The 12,497-nt window shown below is 33.7% G+C and overlaps 1 protein-coding gene across 5 annotated transcripts in view; it reads right to left on the minus strand.

Annotated features, from left to right (window-relative positions):
- SAMSN1 (SAM domain, SH3 domain and nuclear localization signals 1) overlaps positions 1-11,860 on the minus strand; it is a 51,201-nt gene extending 39,341 nt beyond the window's left edge. For 4 of the 5 annotated variants that reach the window (XM_054714074.1, XM_028126889.2, XM_054714071.1 and 1 more), the window contains exon 1: positions 11,732-11,860. In XM_054714074.1, coding sequence (XP_054570049.1) covers positions 11,732-11,788 — 57 coding nt within the window. In that variant the 5' untranslated portion in view covers positions 11,789-11,860. The remainder of the gene's footprint in view (positions 1-11,731) is intronic. The other variant, XM_054714073.1, reaches the window with a different exon arrangement.
- Positions 11,861-12,497: the final 637 nt, after the last annotated feature.

Below are 12,497 nucleotides of genomic sequence, written 5' to 3' on the forward strand. Positions count from 1 at the left end.
CTTATTATCAGAAAAATTAAGCTGAACATTCTCTTTAAGGATCTTAGACTTAGGTCTTTCTTTCTTCTCAGTAATCAGAGAAAGAAAAAGTCTTGAAAATTTTTCACTAGCTAACACATGGTGGAAGAACATACAGTACTTTTAAGTCCTTAAGATACTTTTTAACATATGTAATCATTGAATGTGTTGACTCAAACTCATGTTCCTGAAAAATATCCTAACAAGTTCACCAGTCAAATGTTTATCCCACTAAATCCATTTGCTCTGGTTTTAAAATAAAAAATAAAATTATCACAAAGAGGCAAACATTCACAGTACCTCCTGCTTAGAAATCATGGTTAAATAAAGGAGTAAAAATGAATTATAAAATATTAAATTCATTTAGTAAACTTTTCCATCCAATTCTTTGGAACAAAAACTCTACCATAGTTACTTCCATTAGACTTAAATGTCCTCTGCATTTCCTTGGCCTCTGGGTACATAATAACCTTTTTAAAGATATCCCCAAAGAACATTTCAGTCATGCAGTAATCTCCTTGAACATAGTAATGACAAACAATAAGCTAATTCTCAAAAAGCTTTTTAAGCCATTTTTACTACTTTTAAATCAGTGTTTTTGATGCATGATTTGGGTCCCCTGATTAATGGTCATTGCCAGCCCAGCTTCTGGAGTTGTAATGTCTCCATGAGCTTCCCTCCAGCAGAGCTCGACCATTAATCCAGTGGCATATGTCAGCTCAGCAGAACAAGGTCACTCTTCTGCTTCAAGGGGAACCATTTTATAAATAATAAAACTGACTTTTTTGCATGCTTTATGCCACCTGAGGTTGAGTGCTGCAGTTAATATCATAAAGCTTATAAACATTCCGCTCTCAGGCAGTACCCACTGCCACTATAGTTAGGAATTTAAACGTTTTTCTATTAGTAAGAACAGACATGTTTATGTGGGGGGCAAATATATGTCATGTAATCCCAAACAGGGAAAGAATAGGTGGGAAAAAACTGTAGTAAGTTCATGCTAGAATATTTGGAAGAGACTTTTGGATTCTCTAACTTCCTCATTGTATATTAGATTTATTTTCCTTTCAGTAAATTTGGATTTGGCTACTTGAATATTTCAATCTAATCAGGAGATAATAGTGGTATTGAAATGTAATAGTAGTGGTAAGAATGAACTCAGTTTATGATAATTCCTAAACCAAGAATATAATGACTGATAATTATAGAACATTTGTCTTTGAAGGAATTTTATTTTTTAAATTATAAACATTTGTTTCATTGATATTGGTTGCTTCAAAATTGATAAATAATTATAGTGAGATATTCATAATTTTAAAGTAATTTGAAACTTGTAGATGGCCTAATTTAGAAAAGATGATGGTAGCTGCATAATAACTAACACTATATAGAATATATACTTATAAGAATTATAAAATTTGTGTTTAATTATCTATTTATTACTTTAATTTAAAAAATCAGAATTGCATAGCTATTACCATGTGAAATATTCAGAAAAAATTAAAATTTAAACAAATATTCAGACTGTTATATCACTCTGAATTATAAAATAGAATTTGGTGCAAGGAAAATCTGCTTTGAATCTTATTCTAAGAATTTAACTTGCCCTGACCGGTTTGGCTCAGTGGATAGAGCATCGGCCTGCGGACTCAAGGGTCCAGGTTCGATTTCGGTCAAGGGCATGTACATTAGTTGCAGGCACATCCCCAGTAGGAGGTGTGCAAGAGGCAGCTGATCGATGTTTCTCTCTCATCGATGTTTCTAATTCTCTATCCCTCTCCCTTCCTCTCTGTAAAAAATCAATAAAATATATTTTACAAAAAGAATTTAACTTATTAAAAATCATAAAAAATGTAGAAAAAAGTTCATTATTTTCTTGCCTTTATTGTATGTAGATAGAGAAAAGGTAGAGCCAGATGGCAGCTCAGGCCAGTCCTTCTAGGAAACTAGTTCCATGACCAGGTCTCCATGTCCAATATCAGGTCTTCATTTTGGCAAATATAGACACTTTCTTTTTTCTTTTTTTATTATTTTTAAAATATATTTTATTGTTTTTTTACAGAGAGTAAGGGAGAAGGATAGAGAATTAGAAACATCGATCAGCTGCCTCCTGCGCACCCCCTACTGGGGATGTGCCCGAAACCAAGGTACATGCCCTTAACTGGAATTGAACCTGGAACCCTTCAGTTCGCAGGCCGATGCTCTATCCACTGAGCCAAACCGGTCAGGGCGACACTTTCTTTTTTAGGTTTGGAGAAATAAACAATCTTAAGGGGAACTGAGTCATAAACTAAGCTGATAAGACACCCAAACTGGCAACATCAAGTATTGATTCAGTATGAGAAATTCAACTGCCAAGAATAATGTATACTCTTGTTGACTGATCAAAGTGTTGTCTCCCTTGGAAGAAATACTATATGGGACACAAAATCATGTTGGGAGTTTGTTGTGTTTGGTATAGTAAAGTCACAATAGAGTAAATTAGTTGATATTAAGGCCTACAGAGACAAATTTATAACAGCCCAAAGTACCTACCTCACTTAAGTGAACAAGTCTGCTGAGCCAAGTGGAATATTTGCTTAGGCTGATCTGGATGGTTCTTCATACCACAGTGTCAAATTTATACTCTCCCACTCCTTTTAGGCTCTGTGAAAAGTCACACCCTTTGCAAATGTTTTTTTTTTTTTTTCCTCTTTAGACAGATTACATTACAATTTTTGATTATTATTTTGTTTTCATTCTGATTCTTAGAATGGTTCCTTTGTTTTATGTGGGTATGTTCCAGATCTTTATCAGTGACCTAATTAAAAACTATGTCTTGAAGTAGGTTACTTCTTTAGATGACTAATATTACCCGTTAATCATTCTACACTTACGGTACATATATTGAGAAGTCATGACTACTACGTTCCATATTACAGATGCTTTGATGGTAATCAAAGTGTATTAGAAAGCACATGGAGTCTGAACATCAAATAGAATTTAATTCCCCTTATTTCCCAATAAAAACTGTAGGGATACAAATATGAATAAGATACAGCCCCTGTTATTGATGGTTACTCTAGTTGGAAGGACATATTGAAATGAACTATGGTAAGAGAAACAATACAGGTGTGGAACACAGTCATTAAAAATAGAAAGGAGGGAGAGATTATTAATCACATATGTACTATGTGCTTGGAAATTTACATGTGGTAACTAACTTAATTCTTACATCAATCCTATGTGACATGTTTTAACACATTCCCTTCTTTAGACAGCACAACAAACCTCAACAGAGGTTTAATGAAATGTTTTAAAAAATGTTAAGACATCTCAGAATAGGACCTCAAACCCATGTCTATAATACTTTAGTTCCCTACTGCTCTGCCCTCTAACGCACTGCCTTGGTAACTAGTGGAGGCTTTCTTGAGGGAGAGAGCCCAGCGAGGTATTAAAAGATATGAGTTTATGATTTGGAAAAAAATGGGTAAAAGCATTCTAGGCTAATGGAAACATAGACAGGAAAGCATGACAGTGGTCACAGCCACTCAAAGATGAGATTTGAATACACAAAGAAAGGCATCAGGGGGAATGCTCATGCCCTGAGGGTCAACCAAGAAAAAAGGCAGCAAGTGGTGGCCATCTGCAAGTCCTGAAGAAAACTTGGAACAGATCCATCCTCATGTCCCTCAGAGGAAACCAACCTGCCAGCACTTTGAACCTCCAGACCTGAGAGAAAATAAAGCTCTGTTCTTTAAGCCACCAATTTATAGTATTTTGGTATAGAAGCTCTAGAAAACTAATACAGACTAGGCGAAAAATTCCAAAGCTCTTCATATGACGGAAGAAAGAGGACATAGCCAGCTGTGTTGATAAATGGCTCTATCTATGAAAGAATCATTTCATCTACCACCAGAGCCAGTTTAAAACCCTCTTCTATTCTTATTAATTAATTCTTAATGGAAGACATTTTTTTCTCTGCTGAGAAGCTAATTATGAAATGTCTTATTTCTAGAAATTCACCTAAAACCTTAACACTAGAAAGAAAGAGAAATGGATCAGTTTGGTAATGCTAAATTTGGAAACTTAGATATGTAGAATATGGACTGAATTCCATTAGAAAAAAAATAACCAGCAGGGATAATGAAGCCATTTATCTCTAAAGCAGGCAAGAAAAAATTAGAGAGGTAAGTGTCTCATTAAATTGATTTTTAACAAATCCAGTGCATTGGTAGTCAGAGTAGTGATTTTGTATTTTTATTCCAGGATATAATATCCAAATTTCCAAAGGGGATCCTGTACTTCCATCAAATCCCTCAACCATTTGTCTCCTGAATTTTCTATATATTGTCTGGGCACTGTGCTTTCTTCAAGTATAACCAGTCTATTTGGCCTCAAACCTTTTGCTACTTGCTTGCAAAACAACTTGGTTATAGATTTATATTGTGTATAATAATGGGAATGCTAAAATGAATTTGTGCTTTTTTTGGAGAGTTTTCAAGGCTAAAATTATTTAAGTTTCAAATAATTAAACATGGTAAAATGAGGAAATTATTAGTTTTTCTCTTCTTATTTGAGGTGCCCTAGAAATGAAAATTAAGTCCAATGTAAAACTGTGTTTTGAAGGAAGAAGCAGAAACCTTTCCAAAGTGGCACATCATTTTGGCAGTGAACTTCGGCTGTCTCTGAGCAGAGGAATGAGATTATCTCTCCTTGGAATGTGGCACCAGCTGGAAGCAAGACCAGTGCAGGGCAAAGGCAACCTTTTTGTTTACCATCTTTCAAGCACATGTGGTAAGTTTCTTATATGTTTTCAAATGTATACAGTATGTACAAATACATCTCAACATCTCTCAACATCCACCCTGCCACTTCCCTTGTCTGAGCCACCACCATCTCTTTCTTAGTTTCTGTAATACCTTCTAATGGATCTCATCCCTCTGCTTCCTCCCTCACTCCCTTCAGTATATTCTAAACACAAAAGACAGAACAAATATACTAAAATGTAAGTCAGACCCTTTTCTTCTCAAAATCTTTCAATACTAGGCAAAATCCTTACAATGACCTACAAGGCCCTATGATCTGGCTCTTGGTGACGGACCACTCTTTCCCCTGTGTGCTCTGCTTCCTTGTTTCTCAAACACACCAAGGACACTCCCACAACAAGGCTTTGGACTCACTCCTCCCTCTGCCTGGAATAGATTTCCTCAGCCAGTCTCATGGCCAGCTCCTCCATTTCCTTCGGGTCCTTTTCCAAACATCCCATTCTCACCAAGGCTTCCCTGGTCCTCTGTATTTCACATCTCTCCTTCCCTTCTTAGAATTTGTCATTGCATAGCATGCTATATATTTAACATATTTATCCTGTCGTCTGTCATCCCCAGTAAATGTAAATACTACCAGGGCAGGGATCCTTGTTTTATTCACCACTCTATTTCCAGTCTATGGTCTGGACTCAGTAGATATTTGTTACGTTGAAGAATTAATAAATGGATAGATGAATATATTAATGAAATAACTTCTAAGTCTTTTGAAAAGACTAGTTGGAAAAAAAATGGCCCAAGATTGTAAAACTTTAAAAACTCTGGATGCTCAGGCATATTCTATATGAGTAAATCAGAATATCTGAATATGGAACACAGTTACCAGTATTTTTTAAAGCTCTTCAGGGATTCACATATGCAGCCCAGGTTGAGAACCACCAATATGAACATAGTTTTCAAACTTTAAAGTGCTCACGGGCCTCCTGGGTATCTTGTTACAAGGTATGTTCTGATTTAATAGGCCTGCATAGACCCAAGAATCTCATCTCTAACCACCTCTTGGGATGGCAGCGCTGCTGGTCTGTAGGACCACACTGAGGGGCAGGTCCTCTTCCCGATGTTAGCTCAGCCTCCACGGCCCTGTGACACCGTTTATTATGGTCTACACTTTGTTTCCTCCTGACTTGTCTTCTTTATTTTAGGTTTGAATCATAATTTACTTTAAATATTTCTTGGAAAACAAATACGACATAAATACTGACTAAATACATAAAAGAAGAGAACATCTTGAGAGATATTTGGCTTCAGAGGGAGGTCAGTAAAGAAAAATAAAAATAAATATTTATATACATCCACCATTTTTTAAATGGGAAAAGTGAACTTCAAATATTACCTATATTGTATATCACATATCTTATTTGATATCACTTTGTTTAAAAAACCAAAACATTCAACTGAATTCAGGTCAATTGAAGTCTGAAAATTATACCCCAGATGAAGAAACCAAAAGAAGCAATAGGATAGAAGCCCACAGGATTAGAAGAAGAAAAACTGTCTCATATAAACCAAACCAACTTATTTTTTACTAGCTATCGTGTCTTGAGCTACAGGACTGTTTTATTGCCTGTAAATTAGAGGAAAAAGATAATGCCATAAGCCCTTGTGCAAATGCCTTGCCTAAAGTACGCACCAGAGCATATGTGCTTCTCTTTTTCCATAGTTGGTTAGATAAGAGTTAAAATATAACTGCACAGTCTTGATAGGAAAAGCAATGAAAAAACTTCTTTAATGCCACAACTATGTGTCATCTTTGTTCAGGAGAATAAATTTGCACAGCGGGCAGTGCAGTGAAAACAGTTCATAATCAACTCCTCACCTCTTAGCATGGTTAGGATCAAATGCAAGTGGAAGGAATGCCACTTCAGTCGTAGCTAGTGAAAATTAGCATCTGTGACACTAATGGCATCTCATTTACTATGCACTTCAGGTTTTTTAAAATGGGTAAAAAATCTATTTCCAGAACTGCCATCATTACAGTGTTTTCCTTTAAAATAACAATGGTATTTGAATCTCTTTTACTCAAAGAAAAACCTAAGTTAAAATTTACTAACACAGATCATTAATCCCAGCCAAATAAAGCCTGACTGATTCAGTTGAAGAGCTTTATTTATGGGATCTATTTCTTTTCTATATTTGAATTTTCTACCATATTCCCTGACCTGGAACAAAGTTCTACTGTGACATAGTGACAGGCCTCTCTAGGAGTTTTGCATATTTGCAGTGTTGGTGCTCTTTTTTAAAATAAAACTTAAAAATATGAATTAGTTATATTTACACATATACATACAAAGTTTCTTATGTACATACTATCAGACTTGATCCAAGAATAATGAAAGTACATAACACTGGTAAGCATCCAAACTGGAACCAGGCTATGTACAGTAGACCCAAGAAACTTGATTCAGTTTACAAATATTTATTAAGAGCCAACTACATGGAAGGTGTTATGCTAGGTGCAGGAAGGAGATTACACGGTTATACTTACTTCAATCTTAGGTTGATTTTTCTTGAACAATTTGAACATTAAAGAAGTTGTTATTATTGTTTTTCAGTAAGTGTTGAATTTTGTAGGTGGAATTCTTGCATTTAATCAGAGATAAGAATGGAGAATCTCTAAATTCCTATCCAACCTACAGAGGCTCTTACAAATATGTTCTGCCAAGTTTCATTAAAATTTAGCTGGTAATTAAGATAGTTAGAAATAATACCTACTGTTTCTATACTTGTAATGGCAGCATAATATTTAAGAACAGGAGTACGGAAAACTGACATATGCATTTCATATCACACAGTTTTATGTTTTACCTATGTGTCTTTGCTCAAGTTAATTCAATTTCTCTATGCCCTCTCCTCTATGAGGCTAACTAAGAGATTCCCTCACAGAGTTGTTACAAATATTAAATCAATTAGTGTACGAAAAGCTCTGAACACAGCAACAGGTATGTAAAAAACTCACAATAAATATAGAAAACTAAAAATAAAACATTTTAGTTGAAAAAGTATTCAAAAATATTCTGTTCTATAATGCAAGCATTTATACAGTGAAATTATATATCTTATTAAATATAAATCCTGGATATGCTTAAATTTTTGAAAAATTATATCTGTAATGGACACTCATGATAATAAGGTAAAAACAAAATCAAAGAAGGAAAGTACAGTACACTTCCTTGCCTGTATGTTAACCAAGGCTATTTTTGATACACTAAATGTAGAATACTGCACAACTATTTATCAAATTCCTTTCTTAATTTGGAATGTACCTAGTCACCATAGAGGGTTCTGAGTCACAAACTGAACCTGTTGGAATTTATTAACATTCCAGTATACATAGTGGGTTTCTTTTGTAATAATTTCCCAAGGCCGTTTTAGTTTCCCTTATGAAATATCTCTTGTCTCTTCCTTTTAACCTGCATTATGAATCTCTTAAAATAAATATGAATACTATTGTTCCTAATTATGAGCTATTTGAAAGAAAGAACTCATACCCAAAGTGGAGAAACAGAAAAATAAAGGGTGGAAAAGAGGACACATTAATGATGAAATTATATATGTATTTTAATGTGTGTTTTGACCTATTATTTTTTATTGATGGACATGTTGTCAATAAGTCTTGAGGACATTAGAAAATAACAAATTATTTTAGAAATAGGGCACTTACACAATTTACTGCTACATTTTATATCCATGAATGGTTTGAATTCTTCTCACAAGTATAAGACATTTAAAAATACTAACAAAAGTCTTCTTCCATTTATTTCCTATTCAAATGATCAGTTTCATAACTTTTATTTGAGGTATAATATGCATCCACCATTTGAATTGGGTACTATGTCACCTGAAATAAAACCTATAGTAGTTAACATGAACCAAATGATTAAATAATATTTCCCTAATTTTTAATGTTGCTCATTACTTACTTCAGTATCTAAATTATAAAAAGCCACTGGCCATAACACTGGAACGACCAAACGACCTGTCACCAGGAGGTGCGTGGAGCACCTCTCGGTACCTCTCCCCAGGCCTGTGAGCAGCAGCTCTCGCATTGCCGAAGGGCGGGGCACCTCTCCTGGTGCGGCCGGAGGCGGGGCACCTCACACCATTTCGCATGCTGGGCCTCTAGTTTACAATAAAACACAAGGAAATCTCTCTCAAAAATTCTGAAATAGTGCAGCACAATGTGTGTATGTTTCTGAGTCAGGAGATGTGAATAATTGTCTCGTATGTGGTTAGTCAGTGTAGACAGTGATTTCCTATGCTTCAGACAGTTTCCAGGCTGGTTCTATTTTATCTTTCTGGACACATGCCCTGTGTCCCCTTCTAGTAGATGAAGGAAGTTGCACTCCTCATTTTACCACCCATGTATTTATAGGGATTGTCATAACATCAATCTGTGCCATCTCTAGGTATTCTGGTCTTTTTCCATAAAATGCTCAACCAATTACCCAGAAAAATAAATGCTTTTAAGGCATAATTATAATATTTGGGAAATATTAACTCCATATTAAAAGGAAAGAATTTAGTTAACATGGAATGTATGAAAAACATACTTGTACATATACACTCACAAAACTCTTCCAATTTATATAGAATGGAGAAAGAAGATGTGGTGTATATATGCAATGGAATATTATTCAGCCAAAAAGAATGAAATCTTGTCATTTTTGACAACATGAATGGAGCTAGGGGTTTTATGCTAGATGAAATAAGTCAGATAAGTACCATATTATATCATTTACATGTGGAATCTAAAAAACAAAATAAACAAACAAACAAAAGAGAAAAAAACTCATAGACACAGAGAAAAAATTGATGGTAACTGGATGGAAGAGGGGTGAAGAGATGGGTACAAAGGGTGAAAGGGATTAAGAAGTACAAATTGTCAGTAATGAAAATAGTCACGCATACGGAATATAGTAAATAATATTGTAATCACTATGTATGGTGTCAGATGGGCACTGGACTTATTGAGGTGATCATTTTGTAAGATATACAAATATCTAATCACTATGTTGTACATATGAAACTAATATAATTTTGTACATCAAGTGTAATTGGAAAATGAATTTTAAATGTATATGGAATAAAATTATTTATCTCAAGAAAATAGAAATTCATTTACAACAAGAGTTAATGTTTCCAATGTGACTATATTCTGCAATATATTTTGTTACCAGATATGCATTTTATCAATATATTTTTACTTTTATGAATAATAAAGTCAATAAGATGAACAGCACTCAATTTGTATTACAATAGTTCCTGCAATTAAAGCAATTGATAATTGACTGAAATACCATTTTAGAAATAGTTTAATGACAGATTAACTTACTACATAATACAGTCTTTATGAAATATTCTAACTTTAGATTTTAAATATTTGGAGGAAATCTACTGCTTCCTCCTAAATATACTATTGTAATCTTCCTAAATCTACTATTATAAACTTAATGTTATTGCATTTAATCAAGTAAATTTTATATAAAATTAATCTTAAATATAAAGGTAAATGATGCTTTTAGAAACTGTTTTGTACTTTTTGGAAAATGTTACTTTGAATTTTTATTACATTAGGGAAAAAGACAGAAATTATACGTTATCTAGCCATATTTTTCAGTAAAGATACTTGTATACCCTTTATCAGATCTTTGTGTCAGTAAGAATTAATATTAAAAATCATTTATTCCAAAGATTAGAAATCATTTAATTTTAGTTTATTTCAGGGAGATTGTGTGTAACTTGCAAGGAGTTTTCAAATATTGATGATTATTCAATGCCACATCAAGTCAAAAGTTCCCAGTTCCCAAATCCTTTCTCTGAGAATGGGTGTCAAGTGTATAAAGACCAATAATAGGTAATAAATCTGTCCTTTAAAAAATATTGGAACTCCGTTATTACAGTGTTATTTACATAACAAACTCAAGAATGTACAAATGTTAGAAAAAGTCTCTATACCAGGATTTCATAAATCAATAACTAATAACTAATATAGATTTCTACAATAGAACCTAAACTTTGCTACCTTACACCATGCTTTTTTAAAAATATACTTTTTATTGGTTTCAGAGAGGAAGGGAGTAGGAGAGAGAGAGATAGAAACATCAATGATGAGAGAGAATTATTGATCTGCTGCCTCCTGCACAGCCCCTCCTGGGGATCAAGCCGGCAACCCGGCATGTGCCCCGAATGGGAATCTAACCAAGACCTCCTGTTTCATAGTTGATTCTCAACCACTGAGCCACACTAGCCAGGCAACCTTACTTTTTCTTTTAAGTGACAATTATTGTCAAGATAAAGAGTAGAAAAACATGCCAAATAGAATCAACTTGTCAAATCTATTAATTTATGGGGTTTTGATGCTTCCCAAAACACAACTCAATTCTCTCTTTAGTTCAAAAAACAGAAAAGAAAAATAATATGTACAACAGGCTGTCATATTTTAATATTAAAAATAAAAATATCAAATATTTAACCAAAATATTTATTTTAAAATCTTCTCATAATTAAATTGTCAAGACCTGAGCACTTAAGAGGTAAAATGCATTCAGTAACTTGTTAAATAGACATTAACAAGTCTATTGTCATTAAAAATGTGCAAGAAGATTTTATATCAATCTTTCAAACAGAGATCACCAAATTCATTTCCAGGAAGTTGATAATCTGTGCTCAAAGTTCAGTTGCCAATATAAACAATAAAATATGACCTATAAGTTAAATTACAAAGACCATATATAATTGTCAGGCATTATTTAACATCTAACTTTGTAATGCAATTTTTTTCCATATTTGCCATGAGGCATTCAGCCTTATGGTTGAATTTATTTAGGAGTAGCAGATAAGAATTCTCTCTGTGTGAGCAATTTATTAAGTGGTTTAGTTTTGATTGTCTATATATAAAATTTCCTTACCTTTGGCTTTTGATGTTTCTCCTTCTCTGAAACATTAGATGGTTTTCTCTTCAGCATTTTGAATTCAGACTACTCCAAGTGAGTGCACTTTCTGTCGTTACAGAAACAACTGAAGACAGCAGTGTGCTGTCTCTTACAGCAGTAAGTTTGAGCCTTGTGACCTGCCACTTCCTCTTTTGGTCAGGACATGACGTCACATTTACATGGGTAAAGTTTTTTGGCATTTTTTACAGTTATTCTTTAGTAACTCTTTAATGTTCTATTTCTTCTATATTCTATGAGGTAAATTACTAACTGTCACACTTTGACATACCTGCAGTTATCATCAGAACCATAAGGATTTCAAAATAACACTCATTTTTTTTTAGTTTATATAAAATAAAAATCAATAACACACTCTATGGGTAGAGGGAAGAAAACATGTGAGCAATAAATAAAATTTGAGATGTGGGTTTTTTAGTACAAAAATTTTAATAAAATACTCAGTGTAGTCAATTTTACATTTCTAAGTAAACTGTTAGAAGATGAAATAAACTAGACTTCATACAATAGTAATCCTATGTAAGGCATGTATGCATGCATACATTTAAAATAGACCATGGGTGAAATTCATATAAATATAAATGGGAATCTGACTCTAAAAGTAAGTGATTATGCGTATTGTTACTGTTTTAACATATCACTATGTTGTAAAGTCCTGATTAATATGGAAATCGATTAAACAGACCCCTCAATTAACCAGACACCTTTCTGCTACAAACTACAA

The sequence above is a fragment of the Eptesicus fuscus genome, chromosome 3 (genome assembly GCF_027574615.1).
Source record: "Eptesicus fuscus isolate TK198812 chromosome 3, DD_ASM_mEF_20220401, whole genome shotgun sequence".
NCBI lineage: Eukaryota > Metazoa > Chordata > Mammalia > Chiroptera > Vespertilionidae > Eptesicus > Eptesicus fuscus.